A 23,652-nucleotide genomic window follows, 5' to 3' on the forward strand; every position below is an offset into this window, starting at 1 on the left:
TGGCTGTGGATTCAATTGGAGAATTGTTTAATTTTCTCTGTTCCTATTCTCTCCAACTCCCCCCCTACGCACATAGAGCAGCAGTGGGTGCTCACAGTGGTGTTTCTTAGAGGGTTTAGAGTCTCTAAGCTGTCCCTTTTCTCCTTGTCAGGCCTAAAATAACTACAAGCAAAAACCCCCCTTGGATCAGGCTGAGGTGCTGGGAGTCCGTGTCACAGGGAGGATGATGGAGGGGGAAGCTGCTAAAAACAGATCAGCTCTCTCTGGTGCAGACTGACGCTGCACCTCTTGCCTATCTTGTGAGAAATTAATTGCTTTTGTCACCGTCCTTCACTCGAGAGGGCCTGGAAAACTAACTTACAGTTGGAAGCCGCAGGTAAAACTCAGCGTGGAGGGGGTCAAGGGATTTAAAACGTGAAGGGTGTAATTAAAAAAAAAATGGCTTTAAAAGAAGAACCCAGTCATGCATTGCTGCTCCAAAAGATGTTTCTTTATTTGAATCATTATCTCACTTCCTAGCACACACCATGAAAACATCTGGCTGCATCTCTTTTCTGCAACATTTTTTAAAAAGTAAAAAAATGAATTTTTTTTTTTTTTTTTTGTTATCAATCAGGCAAGCTTTAACTATGAATTAGAAGAGGAGTCAGAGGTGGCTCTCCTCAGTTTGTGCTGATATTGAAGTGTCAAAATTTTACATTTCTTTCAAAGAAATTTAAAAAAGTAAAGGGAAAAACAAGCTGTTTATTTCCGTCTTTGCCCCTTTGCGACAAAAACATGATTCTCAGTGTTTGGCTTGCCTTGAGCCCTGCAATATGAAGTTACTTTCAATTATGAGAGCTGGGATTTGAACAATCTTTCCAATCCAAGAAATGACTCGTTCGCATTTGTTGTTTTTTTTGGGACGACTTTTAGTTTTCAGCTTGTTTTGTTGTGTAACCAACTTGCTATCAAACTGCAGGTACATCTTCCCCCTTCAGAGAGCGTGTGTGCTCTGATATTGCAGTTCTCCTCGCTAAGACTCAAGTCGGACAAAAAAATGAACCTCACACGGGTGCAAGACCATGCTGAAATATTGTACACATACCGTACCGTGACTACACAGAAATACAGAAATCATCCGCTCATGTAAGGTGAGAAGATGCAAATATACAGAAAATCTCTTTTTTTTAGTAACATTTCTATTCCACAATCCACTTACAAACCACTATCATGTCCCTTTAATGTTTGTATTACACACAGGCCTTATTCACAGTCACATACAGGTTAGTTAGTACACCGAGTCGTCATCGTATCTCATCACATCTGTGCTCCTGCAGTCTAACGTCAGGCTAAAACTAGAACTGGCCTGAGTGTAGTTTGTGCTCAAACTCTTCATCTACATCCATTAACAGTCATATACGTGATCCACCCACAAGCTAAGTACAGTACATCTGGATTTTGTGCAAATCAAATAAAATGTACCAGTCTTTTTTTTTTCAATTTTTACATTGTTTTCAATAAAAACTGAGGAAGTCGGATGGTTTGTCGACATTCAACTCAACTTGATCAAGAAAGTTACGGTATTCTCCACAACCACTGCTCCTGGCTTGTCACTGCTCCTTTCACACAAGCTGTTTTTTTTGTTGTTTTTGTTTTTTTGTTGTTGTTGTTGTTTTTTTTAATCACAGTTAAGACTCGAAGCCACGTAACTCAGTGGCAAGAAGGACTCAGTGAGTGTGTGTGTGTTAGTGCTGGAGCAGAGAGTTGGTCTAACACACTACTTTATCAGGACAGAAGGTGATCTGTTGACCCCCCTTGTGCAGAGAGCTGGTTTTGAAACACACACAGACACACACACAAGCACACACACACACACAGATATACGCTCATACCCGCAGACAGACAGACAAATCACTCATCCAAGGAGGCATTCCACTAAACTTGTTGTATTGGATGTATTGTTGTAAACTGGCACTGGTCAAGAAAGTATCATGTGGCACCAGAAGGAGGAAACTGTTGTCCCTCTCTGGCTGTCGGATGCCGGACAGCCGCATCAACCGTATGGCTTCATGGGAAAGGTCTGGCTAAGGCGATGGGAGAGAAAGGAGGAGGCGATTTGATCGTATGAAACCACAAAGATAAATCAGGCGTATATTTCCAGCCACTTACAGGGTGTGCTTTAAGTTTTAAAGTCACCCCGTGCTGCCTTTTTCTCCCACGTGGCCTTCATCTAGACCCCTCCCTTCAGACCCCTGCTGGGCCACCCAGCTCTCATTTCTCCATGAGTGACAGCTGGATGATGCGCTGTAGCTCCTCTTCTTCCTGCCGCCGCCGAAGCTCTGCCTCTTCCTGCTCTCGAGCTGAGATCTCCATGGCGATGCGCAGCTGCTCGTTGTAGCTGCAGGTGGTGGGCTTCTTCTTGGAGGGGGTGGAGCAGAGACTGGAGGGGGGACGGGGCTTGTGCTGGGGGGTCCTGCAGTGAAGAATAGTGAGGGTGGCGGAGGGAGGAAGAACACAGATTAAACTACCTGCACTAGGAGTGAAAGTATGTGACTTTCTTGAATTTAAGGTTATAGTGAGGTGGAAATTTATGAGTAATGCAAAGTCTGTTAACATTTAAGTTTAACAAAATCATTCAGAAAGTAATATTTTGTGTCACATCTACACATATAACACCAGCAGTTATGTCCTTAAAGGTTCAAATGCTTCATTATGACAACCAAAAAAGCCAAATCTTCCAGCCATACAGTATCTGACTATCCTAGCAGGCCATAAATATTATATTATAAAAATCAAGTTTAATCAGACCGCATGAAATCTGACCCTGGGCCGTGAATGGCCCCCGGGCTGTACTTTGGACATCCCTGGCTTAAAGGATCACTTGTAAGTGATTAAGCAAAACTTTTGGGTAGCAGGTTGTGAAAAAACTCCCTTTTGCTCATGTTTTCCTCCAGCCTGACACATTTTATAGGTAGCTCTTAAGTTCTTTTACAACTGGAGACTCAATAGAGTAATATTATACTAACTTCTTCTTAATGTTAGCTGCAGATTAATTTCTATTATTTGCTATTGGCCTTTGGTAAACACATTCATATTCACATTGACGGCTTATGATAAAGTTACACCCCAAATGCAACCACAAAAGACGTCATTATGTGATATGTGATTGTAAAAGCTACAGTATATTACAAAGTTGTTGTCCTGGTCCTGCTTGACTTGGTATTGTTTAGGAAATATGCTCAAGGGAAATATTTTTTTAACAGAAATGGGCAAGTTTGGATCATTTACATGAAATGAGAGGAGGAACACTAAGTGTGTATTTATATTAAAGACCCTGTGACAAGTCTACAACATTTTATTCACAGCTGCACAACCTGGCAACCCAAAATGTAGCTATTATATTAACAACTTATTCTTTGTGCGCTACAAGTTCATCCTAGTACTCCTGTGATTATCCAGTTCTTGTCACAAAGTTTAAATAAATGTAACTTCAGAAATGTTCAGAAACTTTTCAAAAATATAAAAAAAAAAATTAGGAATCTCTACGACACACACAGAGCTACATTACTGTACAAGCTTTTCAAGTGAGCCAATACTGCACTGCCTTACATGACTGAAAGAAAACCACAGCAACTTTTAGATTCTGTTTAATGCGGTCTACTGTCCTCTAACATATGACACTGGTATAAGCAAACACTGCAGTGGAAAGATTGTGTCAAAAGAGCGACAGACTGTGTATCCATCCACTCGTCTACAAATGGGGAAGACACAGAGAGAAAACACTGTCTAAAGATAACAGGCTAAAGTCAACAGCAGAACTGTTGACTGTGAAAGCAGGAAACTCTCATCCTCCTGTCGCCCCTCTCCCCACCTCACTCTCTCTCTACAGACACACACACACACACACACACACACACACAGTCGTGTACAGTAGACAGGAGATGAGAGGAGAATAGCAGGATGGATAAGCAGAAGAGGACAGGAATACAGGATGTGAGTCAGGGATGGAGGGAATGATCTGCAGGATGGAAAAAATACAATGGAAGAGTGGAAGACACTGAAGAATAACAACGCATGACAGAAGTAAGAGGAAGTCAGAGACAATATGGGTGTCAGAACAGAGGAAATATCGCATTTGTCGCCTTAGATTTATGTTTTTTGTGAATTCCAGTTCCTCTGAAGATAAAGGTCCTGTTCGTTTTTTGAACAACTGATACTTCAACTTTATCTGCAGCTCCTCTGCTTGATAACAGAGGCGCTGGACTCTGGAAAAAGGGTCGTGAAATGTGTAAAGAGTATATAAAGTAATCTAACCTCTCCAAGCGACTTGGGTCACAGGACAGGGGGTGTGTTCCTGGCTTGCTATTGGTCAGCGCCTCCCAGATGGTTACCTAGACACGACACAAAGAGGAGGCCACAGAGGAAGTCGGTCGAGCGCAGGAAGTGGGTTCACAGAAACATCAGATAAACAGATGGTGGTTCATGTAAAACAACAACATCCTCGCTACAAGCTTTTTCCTGTTAATGTATGCTAAAGTACCTCTCACTGCCCAACACAGAGACCAGGCAGCTGGCTTGATTATGAATTATGAGCTGACTGAATGTAAACTAGATTGATCCTGGCCCTGCTTCTTTAGTACACACACCCAATATTAATACTACCACCGATACCGCTATTAATATTGATGAGCTCAAGTTTAAAAAAAAAAAAAGATTCTGCCACAACAACATTAATGCCCATCACACCATTTGTACTGAAACACTGCATTCACAGAGCCTCTTTAAACAGTGCCTAATGGGCTGGTGGTTTTTGCATGATTTCACACCAAATTGAGCGTACTCTACTTTATATTATTGTGGGTTTTTTTGTTTTTTTGTTCTACCCAAGGTTGGATTACCATCTGGGCAAAGCAGTAAGGTTGTTGTGTAGCAATTACTTTGTGGTGATTTGATTAATTAAAAAACTGAAATGGTGAAATCTTGATTTACTTCCTGCGTTTTTCACCCAAATCTTGAGGCCCTGTTTTTATAACCTAGTTTTAATACATTTCATATTTTAGTTAACATTATGCTTATGCGTGCAAATTCATAATGAAGTTCTGGTATAATCACAAACCCAATTACATATAGCAAACCTGGGGCAGGGTAGTGTCCCAGTGTAAAAATATTAGTTGGTTTCTGGGACACTATGAAAAATGGGTTGGGTATCTGGGGGGCTCATTTGGGAACCATGGCTCATTTTGGCCCTTGCAGGTTAAGCCGCACCTTTTCCTACTTTCTATTCATTCCCTAGATTCATGTCATGAATATCAAGTAAGAGAGACTTGAAGTTTAGTTAAGATAGGTGACATAGGTGTTTTGGTGCCTGGAAGGAACGAGAGTCAACTACTTTTATACAAGAGATGACCACTTTGTGAAGAAACGACAAATCCCTTCTTAAAAAAATGTATATTTCCTGATCGTTTTGCACATTAAATATGGCAAGCTCCTTTGTACATACTTGAATGTACAAATATGTCGATTGATGAAAACGTAGGGGGGGAACTACCTCTCTGTTCCCTTTGTATGCTGCTTTTGTCCTGCACCAAACTGAGGTTGGATATGCAAATTATCCTGTTTGGTAGGTTTAATTTCATGTCAAACTTGTGAATGTTTTTCTGTGTGATATTCGAGTTCCCTGCCTCCATTACCACACATCAAGGACAGAAGGATTCAACTTTGCATAAAGTTCCATGACCCTGCAAATTAGGTTTCACTCTATTGTAAACTGTGAATGAATGGTGGGAGAACTTAGGGTATGTTTTAGGAGGATGACAGGCTGTGATGTATGCTCGATTTCTACAGTAATTGCTGCTGTAAAACGTGCGCCGTCAGCACTACAGTCCTTTAACACCCGTCCTGCTTCTGAATTAGAACTGCAATTTAGTGTCATCACCTTTTTCAGCACAGTTTAAAGCAGCCGTACAACACCTCCGGCTGAAGGCGGTTGCACAAACCACAGCACAAATCCTCAGCTGCAACCTTGCTTGTGTCTCCTCTACATCCCCCTCCTCTATCCAGGTTAAGAAAACTCCGAGGATGTTCTCTGACCTCTATGACTGAGCCTATTTATACTTCTTTCGCTGTACTTCTGGAAGAAGGCCAAGGACTATCAAGACCTGGATCTCTAGGATTTCAAAACAGCACCTATCCCGAGGCAGTGTGTAATATAATGGGCCTGGGCTCTACACATTACAAGCAATTTATTCTACTTATTGATTTTACTTCACTATTGATTGTTTTTATTTTGAAACTGGTCGCTTTCCCCCTACTTCAGTATGTCTTTTTGTCTGGTCTTGCTTGACATATTGGTGGATTTACTGCTGTAATTTGTACTGGGTTATATCACAGGGGGAATATGGTGCGGCTCGGGTGATATAGCAACATGACTTCCTGAATCCTGAGAACATCATGTCAAGTTTTTGCAATCTGTGGTCATATAGTACTTTACAAAGAGACACTAGAGCCAAATATTCAATGCAACAATCGACCAATATGTTGAAGCTGGTCAGAGAGCAAGCTAATCTTAGCCACTCTGTCCTTCCCTGATCTGATTTGTGGAAGTTGATACAACCGGCAACCTCAGCTGAACTAAAGTATCGTTACATTGATCAGACATACTGGTCACCTCTCATCCCAAAAGCCTTTTCTTTGCTGCGCTATTCTAGCATGCCACATAAGGGGGTTACAAAGGGTTACCCATATGTCTCAAAGTCACTGTAGGGACAGTGTTAACTATTGTTATGGGACACTGACTCCCTCTCCCTGAGATACAGAGCAGCTGTATGCTTGGGTTTAGGAAAGCAGGTGTCATTCTGATTATTACTATGGTAACTGAGGATAGGGTAGACATAACGTAGCAGCCTCTACAGTCAAATACCAATGTCAGAGCACTAGTGGCAATAAAAACTGCATTGTTCTCATTTACATGTCTTTCACTAAAATGAATGCTGACTATATTTTTTGCAATGAGTCAGCTAGAAACTATAAAAGTCAGCCAGAAACAGTGTTTCCAACCATCTCACAGGGCTAACATTAGTTTAATTAGCCAGCTAGTTATAGCTGATTAAGCTTCCAAGCGAGACAGCCAGCAAAATGAACGGTCAGCCGGCTGCCAATGAAAAGCCGGCTTTAATCTACTTCTGTCTGAAATCATTGTTGAGTGCTAAATCTGCCACCATTTTCATTGCAGTGCTTTGTCGAATGTGATTATTATATATCAGATGAAAGCTCTCAGTAAGATCTTCTCTGAAGCTGAAATGATGAAGCCATAGGCTGAAATTAAAATAAAAACCTAGTAAAAGTGGAGTTGTGTGTGAGTGAGAGTGAGGTTACGTTCTTTGTTATGAGGAGTTTTAGAACTCTTTGAATGTGTCAAATGAATGCAACAGTCCCAGGACACATAAATAAATGATAAAGGCACTCCTGAGAATGTATTGAAAAGGCTGATGTACAAGTTATACTGTTTATAGATGATTCTTAACAGAACAGTTGATTTGATACGCTCTATGTAGCGTAGAATCTCAAGCCTTCGTGAAAGCTGAAGATATTTGTTCAGTATTGATTGAAGCGTAATTTTATAACTTTGTACATCTGAATTAAAATAAATGTGGTATACACAAACAATAGCCTATGAAGTAAAAGTAAAATGTTATTTTTTTTCCATTTAAAAAAAAAAAGTTTAATAAACATATTTTCAATTTAAACTGCAGCAATATTGTTTTTATAGTGATGCTCAATCTGATAACATAAAAAGATCAAATTTTGTGTTCAGTTCATGGCAACAGCAGCTGATTCAAGTTTGATCAAATTTTGTTTTTGGCTCTCTTGTAAAATCTGATGTAATGCACTTATGCTCATACCCTCGCTATGTGCCATCTGAGACTGGAAAACTTGACAGGTGTAGCAACAGTAACCAAGGGGGCAGGGCTTAACAAACAAAGTCAATCAAACAAAGTCTTGTTTTAAGACGTATGACTCCTGTTTCTTTCATTTCAGAACAAAAGATAATCTGCGTCACAGTCAGTCCCACCTGATCATATTCGGAGCCGGCCTCCAGCAGACTCTGCTGTATGGCGAACTGCAGCAGGTCCTCCTCCTCCTCCCTCATGCTGTCTCTCTGTTTGCCTCCTAGCATGGTGTATCCAGGCGGGGCCTCAAACACACATGGGGGAATCTCTCCGGCTCGACATGACACTGCAGCACACAGGGGAGAGGTAAAGGGCAAGAGATGGGAAGGAGTGTTATCTAACGGCGAAGGAGATTGTACTAAAGGCTAAAGGAGAGGAGCAGGAAAGGAGAAACGGAACGGTGATTTCTGAGTGAAAAGAAGAGAAATTCAGATCAAAACATGATGTATAAGGTCATTTTCTCAGCATAATATTGCTGCCAAAATATTACCACTAGTCAACTGTGTGCATTTTTTTATAGGACTATAACTCAGTGGAGAACATGTCTGCAAGATAACATCAAGGATTTCCAGAGAGGTTCCTTCTGAGCGGTCACACAATAAATTATACCTCCCTCTCCGCACGGCTACAGATTTAAACGTGCCCTGTTAGGATTCTGATCAAGTGATAGGATGATGAAAGTAAGCCATAATCTCACAAGCACCACAAAGAACATAACCTTGCAGTGATAAATACCGCTCATAACTCTGTCGTGCAAATGTAACCTCTGTTTGTGAAACAAAATATGGCTCAGGTTCTGCAGTATATGTAAATGAGAGTCATTGTGTCAGCTGAATAAGATGTAAGAAAATGACACTGTAATACAGCAAACACTGTAGCGTGTACAGAATGGTGAGTGTGTTCTCACTGGTAGAGCTGGAGCTGGAGACGCTGGAGGAGTCACTTCCCGGTGATGGAGTGTCTGTCCTCGGGGTGTCCCTCTGTCCGTCCCCCTCCATCCCAACTTCATTGTCAGCACGGACACCCGTCCCCTCCTCGCAGCCGTTCAGGTTGCTGAAGGTGATCCTGGCATTTAAGATGTGGTAGAGAGGGATCTCTGCAGGGAGGGAAGATATTTTTTATCATGATATTAACTTAATCTGTTAACGTCTTAACATCATCCAGTTAACCATGCGTGTCTCATCAATCGTCCTTTTAGTAATCAAATTTTCAACGCTTTTCAACACTCCCTTTCTCCCTCCGTCTTCATTTCTTTCCATTCATCTGCGAATCCATTCGCTCACTTTTCATTCTCCCATCACTCCCCCTTTACTTAACCAGCCATCATTTGAACCTCCCTCCTTCCATCCATCTCACTCTCCCGGCTCTCACCGATCTTGACAGGGAAGCCAGGCGGCAAGCGCAGAGTGATGAAGTCACGCAGCTTAGCAAACAGGGCGTTCGAGATCGCCATGAGATCGATGATAGGCACCACTTGTTCTGTCAGGGACAGGGGATGGGACTCACACAACCACAACTTGGCTTTAAACCTAGAAAACATACATGTACAAGAGTTTGTTAATGGATGTTACCAAAGGCAATTCAGACTCAAGTATAATTGAAGCAATTTACGTCTTCGTTCGAGTGATTAGTTGTTTGGCCAGAGTTACACAAAGACATTGATTACATCAGCTAAGAGTGACAGTCCACATGCTGCTGAGTCGTGTTCAAATTGAGGCCAATCAATGGTTATATTTGAATTTGTCCGATAATGATCATGGCATTGAGAGGCAGCCCTAAAATCTCACTGAAACACCATCCTCATGATGTACCGTCACTCTTTATTAAGTGCCACACAACAGCGAAACTGACCATAGTAAATGAGCAGGGGACAGATGATTTGAAGGCAGATTGGCAGGTGGATGACAGAAGAAAAGCAGCATCAACAGCTACATTACAAAGCAATTGTTCCTGAGAGGCACTGCAGGGTTCCTTCGTTTCATTTTCTGTTTTGTTCCTTTTGGTACAATAGCATAAAAGAAATGCAGAAATCTTCTCCTCACATGTGTGAATGTGTGAATATGTGTGTGTGTGAGAGAGAAAGAGTGTTTATTTCCTACTATTATTTGCTCATGTTTCACCTCAGGATCTTGGTGGTCAGCTGTCATGGATGGCTGATTTTACTCCCCTGTGTGTGTGTGTGTGTGTGTGTGTGTGTGCCTGTCTATTCTCAGCCCATCACTTTGTCAGCTCTGGCACTTGGCGGTGAGTTTAGAGGGCGACTTCACTGTATGCATGGCTGCCTGTCTGTTTTCCTGTCTGTCTCTGTCACCTCTGGGTCTTGGTGGTGAGCTGGCACGGGTGGCCGATGTCCCTCTGATTCGGTGACGAGCCAGGGTTGAAGTATTCCTCTGCCGTCAGTGCCGCAGGGTTGGTCACTGCGGGACATGACATCTGGGTCACCAGGGCCTGCAGAAAGTGAATAATGAATTTTTAAAAAAAAATCCTGATGCAACAAACAAGTCGCCGTTTGAAAGACTGTAAAGCTTTTACTGAACCGCGATAAAAATCCACCATGTCTGCAGGCAGAGGTCGAAAGGACTGTTCATCAATACCAGTGACTCAAAGAGTAGTTCACAAAGTGCAAAGATTTCTGGCTTTTTAAAACGCACTTTCTTTGCTGTGTCTGGTGTGGATCTAAAAACTCCTTTCTCTAAGAGTCTTTCCTCTTACCTACTGACATTTAAGCTCAGTGAAAGAAAATCTTGAAAACAAATGACAAAGCAGTTTTCGTAGTTATGAATATTACATCATTACAGATGCGTCTGTTGGTTCACTGCTCCAATTAGTAGCCTGCTTTCAACTGCATGGCAGTATGGCTTGAGTGAAGGTAGCATTACTGGAGGCAGTTCGTGAAACAAAAGAGAAATTCTTTCCATGTTGCATTTTCCCTCCAGACTCAGTCACTTCATCACAATCAATTCGGGGGTTTGGCAAAACTGTCACAGCTTTAGAGTCGCACGAACTATCCGCAGAGCTCACATCAAACCCCCCAAAAAAAGGTTGTGTGTCTCAGTGTTGTGTAGAGACGACAGAGAAGCATAAAGTTAAAAAGAGCAGAGGCGACAGTGAGGGGGAGCAAGTGAAAAGACTGAATGCACAAAGAGGAGAAAGAGGGAGGCATGAGTCATAGGTGCTCTCCAGCAGAAACAAATTAAAAAAAACATAATCAATATTTGAGAGCAGGTTGGAGCCCCAGAGTAACTGTTTTACTCTGCATGCACGCTCTCCTATTAACACAGTGGACTCAGCATACACTCACTGTCCATCCAAAGAAGGGAGGTGATGGTGATGATGCTAATGCTGAAGATGATAATTCATTCACAAGGGTACTGATTATGATTACTATCGTGACTTCAATGGTTATCCATAAATGCCTGCATATCCAATCCCTGCATCAGCACCAGGACCCATTTATCACGGCTGTTCCCAGCTCGACCACCGTGTGTTTTAACATATCAGATCGTGTTTGCAACGTTTTTATGACAATTTCTTAACCCATAGAACAAAAAAAAAGATGTAATCCTTTATTTGAAGACTGGAAAATCACCAAAATGTGAAAACATCTAAATAAATTGTCTTCTCACCCCGTTGTTGGGCCCCATGTGTTGCTCGGCAATCCCCAGGAAGTTCTGCAGTGGAGTCTTCCCACCTGCTCAGAGACACACAGCAGTGATGAGTTACCCTGAGAGAGAGAGAGTGTAGTTACATAATCACAACGCACAAACACAAACTGTGCTGTTAAGTCTGGGTTTTATAAACTCTCTGGAGTTTAAGCACACTGCAGAGCACCCAAGGCTGGCTTGAGTCGGTGCTTGTTTATCAAGAGATGATGAAGCATGAGCTCATTCATCTCCACTGCAACTGTCTGCCGCGCCATTTTGATCTACAGTGTTTTGCTCGAGATAAGTTATTGCATTAAATCAAGCTTTTGTGCTGTGGTCTAACTGTCAACTAAGAGCCAGCAGGAAATGAAGAGTACCATATTGTGCTGAAATGAATAAAATTGAAGTAAATGATGCTTTTAAGCAGCACAATGAGAGTAGAGTTACTCCTAAATACATTCTAAATATCCTGGTTTGTGAAAGTAGCAGTAATATGAATTTAATGAAAAACGAAAAATGGCAACACCTGAAAGTTACTATTAAAGATATTCATACGGTGGAGTCAGTATATCTTGTCTTCAATATATCTCTGAAATCATATTAGAGTCTACCTCGCCTGCATGTACACAGTATTATACAGTATATACTATAAAGTTACCGTCACCATTGTGACTGTAAACGCACTAAAAATGTAAAGTTTGTGGAACAACTATGCGATAAAAAAGTCTGAACACTGTAAAAATGTCAAGTGCTTTGAAGAGCCTTTAGGGTCTTGGAAGAAAAATACTTTTTTCTGGAGTGTCAAGTTGTCTTCTTTGGATCTTAAAGATCCCCTACGGACATATTTTAATACATATAAACACACTCTGCTTGGAATAATAATTAGTGTCTGATATGGTTTTCCTACAAGGAAGTTACTCACTCGTGTAAGCTGCATTTCTGGACCACGATTTGAGCACAGAAAAACTTCTAGTGTCAAACTCAGCATTCTGCAAACTGAAGGTCAATTTTTGAAAGTAGAGGGGAACTTTTACGTTTTAAAGAATTGGCTTAAATTTGACATATTTATATACATCAGAAATTCAAAACTAAAACCGCAACAATCAGTATGAAAACATCTTCAGGTAATATTCGTTAAGAATTGAACTCTCAAAAACTCAGATCTGTCGATAGAGACCAACAACAACCCACCAACTGTCATCACATTGTGTTTCACATGTTGTACATGTCATCGCCTTTTTTCAGCTGAGCCCTGTCCACTTCAAATCAGTGAAGAAAGCACAGATAAAAACACAAATGCACACATATCTGAAATAAACAATTCTAACTAGCAGAAAATAATACATAAGATCATAGCAAAAAGCTGAAAATAAGATTTCAGGGTCTTCAAAAGAATCCACAATAAAAATCATGTTTTAGTCTTAGACTGCATGTGATCGGCTGCTGCTCGTTTAGACACGAGAGAGAGATATGAGCAAGAAAACATGACCAGCTTAAGACAGGTGTCAGTATAGCGCTTCAAAGAACACTTTCCCTCCCGCATATTAGCAGAATGCAGATGGGGATTGTGACCTGGGAGAGTGAGGAGCCTCAGAGGAGTTTGTGATGGTTGATCCTGGCTGACAGCGACAGTCCGTGGAGGGAAACCTGCTAATCCTGTTTGATTTATGATCTGAACCAGAAAACGAGACGGAGGTACCGAATGAACGTTACGAGCTGTTAGCCGGAGCCTCAGGGTGATCTCATCGAGCTCAGGTGAGAGGGGATCAGTCATCAGTGATTCTTTTTTACCAGACATGTCGTAGCGCTTAGGCTGGGGCTTTACAGCGGCACAGATGAGGTAATGGGGAACCATAGCTGCTGCAGCTGTGACACGCTTAAACACCTTGATGATGTCTAAGAGGTAAAGACGACTAATACTCATTTAACTTACCTTTTGTCTTGTTCTTGTTCTGGTCTGACAGATGGTCAGTTCTGGTCCTGGTGATCAGCTCCACATTGGATGCTGCATACACCTGAAAAAAGGAGGAAACCACTAGCTCTTGTGTTCTGGTGACATTGGTTTTCCCACTGCTAATGTATAATAATATCAATCGTGACTGCAAAAAACCATTTCTTTTTCTTTAAATATTTATTTTTCCTTTTGTTATAACAATTAGGATTTATACTGGGGTTCAGATGTTTTGATCATATAATGTGTGTTTCCTGTCTTTTGCACGTCTCGTGCACTTCCCTTATTTGGTCTGTGTAGTTCAAGGACAAGAGAGACAAGGACGTGAGAAGCAGCCCTGAGAAGTGTCATTTTGATACATAATGTTCATTGTTGAGCAGACTCATCAGTGAGGGAGGTGTCTGAGACAGCCCATTTTAAAAAAATGTATAAGAACCAACTGAGCTCCTCAGGGAGCCTTTTCTCTTTAACCCCTTTTGTGTGTTGCACTGTTAAGCACTGTTTCTTGTGCAAGAATAATAAATTCAACTTAAACTTTGATACTTTGAATCCAGTCTTCCTTATTCAAGGGATTTTCTTTAAAAATTCCTGTAACACCTTTCTTCTGACCTAATTCAAACTCAATACGTAGAAAAGTACTGAAGTGGTAACCATTCCCTCTGCCATGAACTGTGCTTGGAGATTTGGTGAAAGTGACAAAATACAGAAATTAGTATAAAGCATTGTGAATACACCTCATAAGAATATATTTCATGTTTTCTTTGTTTTATGGACTATGCGTGAACAAACCTATGTTTCTTTTGATTGCCAAAAAGACTGTCATAAAACACCAAGAGGGTAGATTTATTTGGGTTTTGGGAGATGAGGTGAAAATTGTATTGAACAATGTTTGACGGAAAGGTTCTCTGAGACCCCAAACAGAAGTAATCCATCATTTCCAGTCATGGATAAAGCGATACAAAAATGTTCAGGGTCTCCAGGACCTCCAAAGGAACATAAGAGTTAAAGATTGATGGCGGTGATAGTGAGAAGGTTCCAAGAAATTAATAATTTGGAGCAATACTGATATATTGCCTGTTTTTGTCTTGATTTGCCTTTGTTTTTACAGTAAACACCTCGTATGTAGCATTTGGGTCAACTTCTCTAAGCTACTGCTCAGAGCAAAATACTGGAATTCCTCACTAGTGAACACAAAAAGGAAATACTGATTAAAAATTGAGCAGGCTGCTGATTCTATGTTTACACTGGGCGGCGGACAAGTGAAAGGAAGAGCTAAAAAAAAAAAGTCCAGGAGGAGAGCAGCTCAAGAGGAGTTCTCTGTTTATGTTTGTAACTCTAAATCAATGATGCAGAAAATAGATGCTTTTCAGGCAGCAGGATTTTACTGTAGAGCCTGTCTGAAGTGCTTTTAAACCACTAGTGACAGATGGTCCTGGGTGTCTGACACTTGTCTCCCATCCATCCCTCCAGGGGGTCAAGATAACAAATGGGGTCACGGTAAAGCATGTGTCTGCAAGATACTTCTTTTTTTAAACTTAATTTGATATGCCATCTGGTATTTTATGTCTGATGAATTACCGTCATCTAAGGGCAAAGAAACTAAATATCATCTTAAAATGGCAGGTTTCAGAAATGTCATTATTTCAAAATGTAAAAGGTTATGGTCTCAGGAGTCCAAAGCGGAGGTTTTAAAATAACTTTAGGAGTGATCTGGGAAAATGAAACTCTTCAAGTGAAGTGGACGTTCAGGAAATAACTAATTAAACTCTGACAGCAGTGGGTTCTCTGGACAGTGTGAGAGATCAGTGAGCTGTGTGAGCAGCCCGTGTATCTACCTTGGCTTCATATCCATTCACTGTCTCGGTCTTCTCGCTCCTCCAGCCCAGTATGCCCGTCTTGTTCCTGCAACAGAGATTCATCGCATCCCACATCGTCTGTTCACGTCACTGAACTCCTTTTGGACCATCATGTTAAACCACATATTTGAATTAATATGCCAATATGTGATTTCAGAACAAAGGTTCTGGTGATTTTTGAAGTCCGGACTTCAAAATTATCTCAACAACTACTGTATGGATTAACATGAAAGTTTGTACAGACATTCAGGTTCCTCACAGGATGAAATTGAAATTACAGTGGTTATCTTCTGGCTTTTCATTTAGCATCATAATCAGGCCCAAATTTTAAATATGACTAAATGCTGTCCAGTAGTCAAAGGAAACTTCTTGGATGGGAATCTGATCTGCTTTGGTGGGCTCAAAAGTCTTTCATGATGCCCTCACAACATTGTCTTGATAGCAATCTTGTGTCGCGCCTTGGGAAATAGCTGTAAACTAACTGCATTCCCATCAGCCTCAGCTATACCTTAGTTTTGTGCTAATTAGCACATGTCAGCATGCAAAAAATGACCTGCTGAAGATGAGAATGCATGTTGATGTTTCAGCATTTAGCTTAAAAAAAACCCCAATGATGTGCCTAAGTACAGCCTCACAGAGCCACTACCCTGGCTGTAAGTCCTTAATCTTGTTCTCCAACTAATCCAGTGTCAGACATAGTTATGTCTCTGTCTGAATTTTGAAGTCATATCATTGCTCAATTACCGGGGAGTTCAGTAAATGTTGTACTCGTTATCCCAGCTCTAAAAAATGCAAAACTGTAATGCAGTTTTTTTTTTTTTTTTTTTGGTGCATGTCCGCATAAAGATGTATTAAATGTCCTGTCCGTGGTGCTTGACAAAGTGGTTTGCTCTAAAGCATCATAAATAGATTATTGGCATGTAGACAGGAGTGCTGACCAAGGAAAATGCACAGAGGTGACACTGAGGTACAAGTCTGACAGGGCGATGATTTCCTCCCCCCCACAACCACCTACACACTTCTCATTGTCGTTGTTCTTGACTTTTTTTATCTAACATTCACTTCCTGTCTTCGGGTCTCTTTCTATAATTTACCTATCTATCACTCTGTCCCTCCGCAGTCTATTTTTCTTCCTTTTCTCCTCCTGCCTCCAAAACCATCGACTCCCCCCGTTTTTGGCTTATGTATTGTGCTTTCCCCACCCAATAGTCTTGTGTGCCATTCATCTTTCGCCCCCTGTCTTCTATTTCCCCCTTGTTTCTCCTTTTCCCATCCCCCTTTTCTCTCTAAATCTCTCCCTCCATCCTCTTTCTTTTCGTTTTCTCCCCTCCACCCCTCTCTGTCCAAAACTTTGCTTGTTCTGTCACCTCTCTCTCTTTCTCTCGGTCGCATCAGTCTTATCACACCGCCTGACTAGAATAAGATGAGTTTTGTCCTCTATGCCCCTGCTTGGCCCCCCTCTCCCTCCCTTCTCTCCTTCCTCTCTGCGTCTGTAACTTTATGTGAAACTGAGTCGTAAAAACCGGACCGCTTATAATACCGCATAGTAAAAAGCTCCTAAATTGACTGCACACAAGCCACCTGCTCATCCAATCGTCTTACACCCCTCTTCTCCTTCATTCTTTTCCATCTTCCTCCAGTCTGCTTATGTCTTGTGTGTCTCTTCGATGTCTTTTCGTTCCGCTATCTGCCTCTCCATCTCCATGTTCATTGGAGGGTTGAGCTTTTTTGGAAGTGGTCTGAGCCTGATTCCCGCAGCCTGAAACACTACCTCCACATCATGTTTACACAGCTTTTGGCATTTAAGCCATTTGTGTCCAAATGAGACAGAAAACATGAAGTATTTTTGGTTAGACTAAAACTTAAAATTAAAGGGAGCCAATATAACTTTTCGTGAACAGTTACAAAAATAACAAGATTATGATTTTGCCCGGTTTCAATTTACTCAGGGACTGCGCTATTCTCAGCAAGCTGTAAATGAGCAAAAGTTGGAAGACTGGGAAGGATCATTTTCAGCAGGAGTCCCTGGTCGTGTCTTAAAGACACCTCCGAAATAGAATAAAAATAGGCTATGCTAAATCCGTATTAATAATGTAACATTGGTACAAGTAGGGAGTCACACAGGAAGCAAACTGACTCTGTAAAGTCAGTTACGCTGTCATACCCATCAAAACTGTCACTTTAGGGAGCCACTGTAAGTTAGGTATAACTGTGGCAGCAAATTGTGTTACTTCTTTCAAAAGCTACACAATCCCCCCAAACTAGAAAATGATTTTAGAATTAGTATTCATTACAATAACATTTCTGCTTGGCTGTTTTGTAGATATATCAGTAATATGTGGATCTCTAGCAATTAGTTCTACAATTGTTTCGTTGTCTTCCCCGACTGCTGCTCACTCTGTTGGTGTTTTCCTACACTGTGTGAAATGCATTTGACAGCCACCAGAGAACGTGCCTGAACTTATTCCCCTCAGCTGTGGGCTGTAGTGTAGGAGACAGCAGCAGTGAAAGAGTGACAGAAATATACCAGTAACAACAAAAGACTGATTTTCTCCACTCAGGAAAAAAAACCCCACCACAACCAGCACTCAGAGCAGAACATGTCCTGTGGCTGAATTGCATCGCGTCTTACTGCTGGTAGAGAAAATGATTACTGTTCTTGTTCTATGGAAGATTTCTTCCTGTGTGGTTGCTGAACATGGTTTCAAAGAAGTGAGTCTGGAAAGAAGCCCCGATGTTACATGAGTTACAGTTACAGCTGCATTGGAAATCAACATAACATTTCACCTAACTCACATCACCTATAACCTACACTTGATTTTCCGTAATGGTTTCATTAATTCACAGCCAACTCTTCAACTATTTCATGCCCCTTATATCTTAAAGTTGACAACATAGTGTCTTTCTGAATGGATTTAGGGAACTTGACATCCCTATATACATATTCTGTGCAAATCAGTAGTGTGTCTGACCTCTCAAAGGCAATGTTGCGTGTGTCCAGCTGAGTGGTCACCACAGGGGCAGACAGCCTGGCTGCTACCTGCTCGTCACTGGGCTGCACCGCCCCCAGAAGGCCCAAGCCGGCGGCTGTGCTGCTGCAGGCACCGCCATTAACCCGGCCAGGTGAGAGCGCTGTGAGCGATGAGACGCACAAAGTCTCGCGGAACACCAGCTGCCTGTCATGGTCGACCTCCATCACCTCGGCGCTGGAGTCTGAGAGGCGAGTGGGTGACAGACGGGAAGAAAAAAACGAGGGCAATGTCAGTGAGCAGGAGGGAGGCAGATAAGAGTGTTGAATGTAGTATGACGAAAACATGCCCGTGAGGCACACACATACAAACATACATGTAAAGAAAAGTCAAGACAGGTGATGATTAATGTGGAGACACTGCCGATGCTGCAGATGTCAGAGAGAAAAAGAAAGAACAAATTTAAGATCTGAGCAGGCTGTTCCAGAGGAAAGTAACACAGAGAGGAAGAACATTATGCAGAGAGAGAATTCAGAGAAAAGGTCAAGAGAGGAGGAATAATTAAAAGTAGTGAGAGAAAAAAAGATAAAAATAAAAGAGGAACTGGGTGAAATGATACAAAGTGAAGCCAGTGGAGAATCGAAACAGCTGTGCAATGAGGCTACAAAGAAGCACAGGGATAGGGAGGATCGTCCTGGGAAGACACAGTCACACCTGCACTAGCCTCTGTGTATATTTACTCCAACTCATATTTAAATTAAGCCTATGTGTAAATGATAAATATATTAACATGTTTCAATTCAGCCTAGTTCAGCTTGGATCTGTGAATTCATATGATTGGCCTGTCAGGGCCGGGGTACACTGGATCGGAGCTAGTTCTTGCGACCTACTGTTCAACCACTTTGGAAATCAGAAAGTGTTTATAAGTGTTGTGGGTATGCATGTTGAATCATTAGTTTCAGTAAGTTTCAGATGGTTGCAAATCGTGACCCTCCAATCCAACATCAGAGAGATGGCGTGGATTCCAAAGTTTTTCGACCATCAAACAAGTGTTTTCTTGATGCATCTGGTGTCGCACAATCTAATATTACACTACCACAGTAATAACTGATCATAATCCTTCTCCTCAGTATTGCTTTAATACATCTCGTATCTCATTTGTTTAATCTGTTTCAAAGCTGAAGTGTAAAAACAACAAATGGTGGTTTATAGGAGGGTGTGTGTTGGATCATTTCTTAGTCTTCTCATCTAACTCTCAGCGAGAAAATTGAAATCTATTTCCCAAAAGATCTCTGAAATGATGTGCCAATATTATTTTCTTTGTTTCTTCTTTCTTATAAATAAATCTCTATCCTAACACAGTGCACACAAACACACACAGTGAACCTAAGGGTTTAACCTCTGACCTTGTCCCCTGAAAATAAAGCTCCGGTTTCCTCTCTGCCAGGTCATTTGTTCAAAGCCCATGAGGGTGGTGTCAACGCGGAGACACTGACCACTTTTCCAAACTCTGTAGGTGTCGCTCGGGCAGATACGGGAGACCAAGGGCACTGAGGACATACACATACACACATTAAATCAACCTCTGCCTTTGTCTTTGCCTCTGTCTTTTTAATGGACATCTACAGACTTTAATGTCTCATTGTGTTGTCACGTTAATCTACTTTGCACACAAAAACAAATAGTCACATGTGATTTTGTTCAGCACTTTAGATAAAAAGCACAAGCTCCAGACATATTCTGTAGGGCGGGAAGTGTATGAGCATCAATGTCTAGTACAGCAGGAAGAAACAACCCCGAAGGGAGATGATAACATGATTAGTTCTGACTGGACGGTGCTAGACTGCTTTACAGACTGGAATGACTCAAAGACTGGACTCACCCCAGCTGGTGAACTCCCATTTCATCTCCACATAGAAGTCCTGGGCCTGGACAGAAAGAGGCAGAGAGAGGGGAGGAAGAGATAGAGAGGGGGACAAATGAGAAAGCAATGGGCATTGATAAAGAGGAAGAGAGAATGAGAGAGATACAGAGGGTGGGAGAGAGAGAAAGTGACGGGGAGATAGGGAGTGACGAGTTTAAAGATGGATAGACTGGCGAGAGAGGAGAATGGCAAAGTGAAGGAAAAGAAAAAGAGGGAGAGTGAAAAAACGCAGTGGCGCTGCTTCACTGTCTCTTCCAAAGATCGGGGTACTGGCACAGAGAAACGGTTGTGTATATGTGGGTTAATAATAGAACTGATGGATGGAGAGGAGGATGATGTGGATGAGAGCAGCAGTAGATGGAGAATGAAGAGTGATGTGTGCATGTGTGCAATACTCATTGTCGTTTTCAAAGTGTGAGGCTGTTGTGTCTACCATGTGGGTATGCTAGTGTGTGTGTGTGTGTGCGCGCGCGTGTAATTGTTTGTGTGTCTGTGTGTGTGTGTGTGTGTGTGTTAGGGAGCCAGCTGGAGCAGATACACAGGAAGACAGATTGTGTGAAGGCAGTTCCCTGCATCTCTGCCACTGTTCTCTGCAGCTCTACTGCTGCAGCAGCTTTAACACGATCTGCTGCACCTCAACACACTCCTGTCAGGATTAAAACCATCGACCTTCAGGCTTTTAGGCCTCACTTTGTACATCACTGCTGCTGGGCCTTTAAGCCTGGCACTGCTTATGCCTTTAGGGAAAGTGATGACTCAAATGACCCAGAGACAAAGGGTTTTGCGACATGTCCATTGACAGAGTATTTCCCTTGTTGAATAGTAAACAAAGTTATTAATACCTTCAAACAAAACCAAGAATGTTTTGATCTCAAAACAGCGATGTAAATATGAATATTTAAACACCTCCCTCGATGAGTCTTTGTATATTTCATGTATGTCATTTTTGTCTGTGCTTCTGTGTGTGTGTGTGTGTGTGTGTGTGTGTGTGTGTGGTCATCTTTTTCCATGTGTGCATCAAACTGTTAGTGTGTGTGCGTTTGCGTTTTTGTGTGAAATCCCACTTGGCGCAGTCGCTCCAGCAGGACGGGGATGCCCGCCAGTCTCCTGGCAGTCCTCTGGTAGTCACGGTAACGAAGCACGAGACGCACCAGCTCTGGATCTCTGGTACTCACCGCCTCCTGAAGAACTGCAGGAGAGAGAGAGAGAGCGAGAAAGCGAGAGAGACAGAGAGTAAAACAGAGCCAATCACTCAGGCCTCATCTAAAATTTATGTACATGAGCAATTTAAGGGGGCAGCGAGAATTGCCGAAACTGAAGTAGGCCAAAGGAAATGCTCGTACGACCAATTACTGCAGCTCTCTCATCATTCATCATCCGCCACTTTGCTGTTAATCTTACAGGCTGCTCTACACTTGGAACAATTATATAACAATTTCCTCTCTCCTTACTTTATCAGCAAACGTGAGAGAAACGTCAAAGCTACACACACACAAATATATATATATATATATATATATATATATATATATATATATATAATATAATATATATATATATATACAACACAGGTAAAACATCTAGATGTAGTTGTATTCTAATATGAAAGAAAACCCTTGAGTGTAATTTATTGCACCATAATACACAGTAATCAGATTAGGAGAAACACACAGGATTACTTAATGACACTCGCAAACACAGATATATCATCAGCAATAACTAAAGATTTCTCTTATCACGCTTAATCAATTCCATAAGACAAAAAAAAAGGATCACATTACATGCAAGTTAAGATTGGGAGGACAGCAAAAGCAGGAACGCAAGGATGAGGGTGGGATATTGGACCCCAACAAAGGTGTTGTAGCAATATAATATAAGGTTAAATTAAATGAATTAATTTCATGCTCAATTAGTCTCTCATTGCTAGACCTTTTACACAGTACAGTTGCCAGCAGCTAAGAGATGTCTGGCACTAGCCACAGTTCCTCTGTGAAACAGGTGGCGAAGGAAAAGCATCATGAATGGTTTGTATTTTAAATCAGTATCATGAGACCAGGAAAATGTTGTGGTAGGCCATTTTGCAAATACAGGGTATGATAAAATTCCATATGTTATTAGTGTCTTCATATTGTGACCAAGAGCACAATGAAAAACTTTTCAGATCATTTGTGATTGGGTGTGTCACTGGGTGAAAACAAATGACAGATCACCTGGTCACTGCATATTAAACTCTTGTGGTCTACAAACCGCATACATGTTCTTTACAAGTAGAGACTTTCTGGGGATATGTTTTATAATAAATAAAAAACACATCACAAATTACAAAACATCAATAAAGTACACACACATATCAAATGCCTGTAGCTACTTAATAGATGTTACTACTTATTTATAATGAGCAATTACTTCCTGATTGTTCCTCTGTAAATATTTATATTTTTATGATGGTGTAATTTCACAAATTAATAAGTGATACCTATAAATACTTAATGCATTTAGTATAATAATAAACTTATAATAAGTTGACTCTGGGCCAGATGTGTGAAATCTCTTGTATTTCTGTGTGGAACATTAAGGGAGGAGGGACACAGTTTTACTAGTGCAGTACTTTCATGGTTTATTTGCAATGATAGAAACTGTACGGAGTAGAAATACATAATATTTTTATCTTCCAAAGGAGACGAAAGGGCTCATGAGAAATGTGGGTCATAGTTTTAACCACTGGTGAGAGATAGAAACTACCAATTGTCTCCACCATGGTCTCATTGTTCACTATAATTATACCACAGTGTCATAATTACTTTGACAACGAATATTATTTTATAAAATGCTGCATGTAAGGTCTATATCTGAAAACACCCCAACCCCCAACACACCACCTCTGCACATTCCACATGCTACCACAAAACTATACTCAGTTTCCTCCATAAAACAAACACACTCACCGGTCCATCCATTGCGGTTCTCCTTGCTAACGTCAGCTCCTTGCTGCAGCAGGACTCTGGCACAGTCCAGGTAGCCCAACGTACAGCCAGGTGGAGAGGAGTCCGGCCACGAGGGTCCAGAGACTCTAAATCAGTCTGGATGGAGGAAAAGGAGGAGAAAGAACATAAAGGAGAAGAAATGAAGAGGAGAAAAATAAAACAAGCAGTAGTGTAAGGGAGAGAAGGGAGCAAAAAGGGAAGACAAGCAGACGGAGATGAAATCAAGTAGGAGGAGAGGAAATTGGGTTAATGCATCATTGTAATGCTCTTTGAGCTCAGATGTAGAGACGGGGAGGCTGCAGGAAAATATAATAAGAGACGCAAGTGTGAAGATGACGACAGAGAGATGGAGAAAGTGAGACAGGGACAGGTGCTAATTGATCTGTCGCCACC

At 41.4% G+C, this 23,652-nt stretch overlaps 1 protein-coding gene across 2 annotated transcripts in view; it reads right to left on the bottom strand.

The window, feature by feature from the left end:
- Window positions 1–468: 468 nt before the first annotated feature.
- The window catches only part of ankrd13b (ankyrin repeat domain 13B), a 41,203-nt gene continuing 18,019 nt past the window's right edge, over window positions 469–23,652 (bottom strand). For both annotated transcript variants that reach the window (XM_027280448.1, XM_019256547.2), the window contains 13 exons: window positions 21,340–21,464; window positions 20,234–20,279; window positions 19,758–19,901; window positions 18,355–18,595; window positions 15,362–15,428; window positions 13,509–13,590; window positions 11,558–11,622; window positions 10,243–10,379; window positions 9,303–9,460; window positions 8,839–9,027; window positions 8,054–8,217; window positions 4,297–4,373; window positions 469–2,455 (listed from right to left, as the gene is read on the bottom strand). In XM_027280448.1, coding sequence (XP_027136249.1) covers window positions 2,254–2,455; window positions 4,297–4,373; window positions 8,054–8,217; window positions 8,839–9,027; window positions 9,303–9,460; window positions 10,243–10,379; window positions 11,558–11,622; window positions 13,509–13,590; window positions 15,362–15,428; window positions 18,355–18,595; window positions 19,758–19,901; window positions 20,234–20,279; window positions 21,340–21,464 — 1,697 coding nt within the window. In that variant the 3' untranslated portion in view covers window positions 469–2,253. The remainder of the gene's footprint in view (window positions 2,456–4,296; window positions 4,374–8,053; window positions 8,218–8,838; window positions 9,028–9,302; window positions 9,461–10,242; window positions 10,380–11,557; window positions 11,623–13,508; window positions 13,591–15,361; window positions 15,429–18,354; window positions 18,596–19,757; window positions 19,902–20,233; window positions 20,280–21,339; window positions 21,465–23,652) is intronic.

The sequence above is a fragment of the Larimichthys crocea genome, chromosome VII, assembly GCF_000972845.2.
Source record: "Larimichthys crocea isolate SSNF chromosome VII, L_crocea_2.0, whole genome shotgun sequence".
Taxonomy (NCBI): Eukaryota; Metazoa; Chordata; class Actinopteri; family Sciaenidae; genus Larimichthys; species Larimichthys crocea.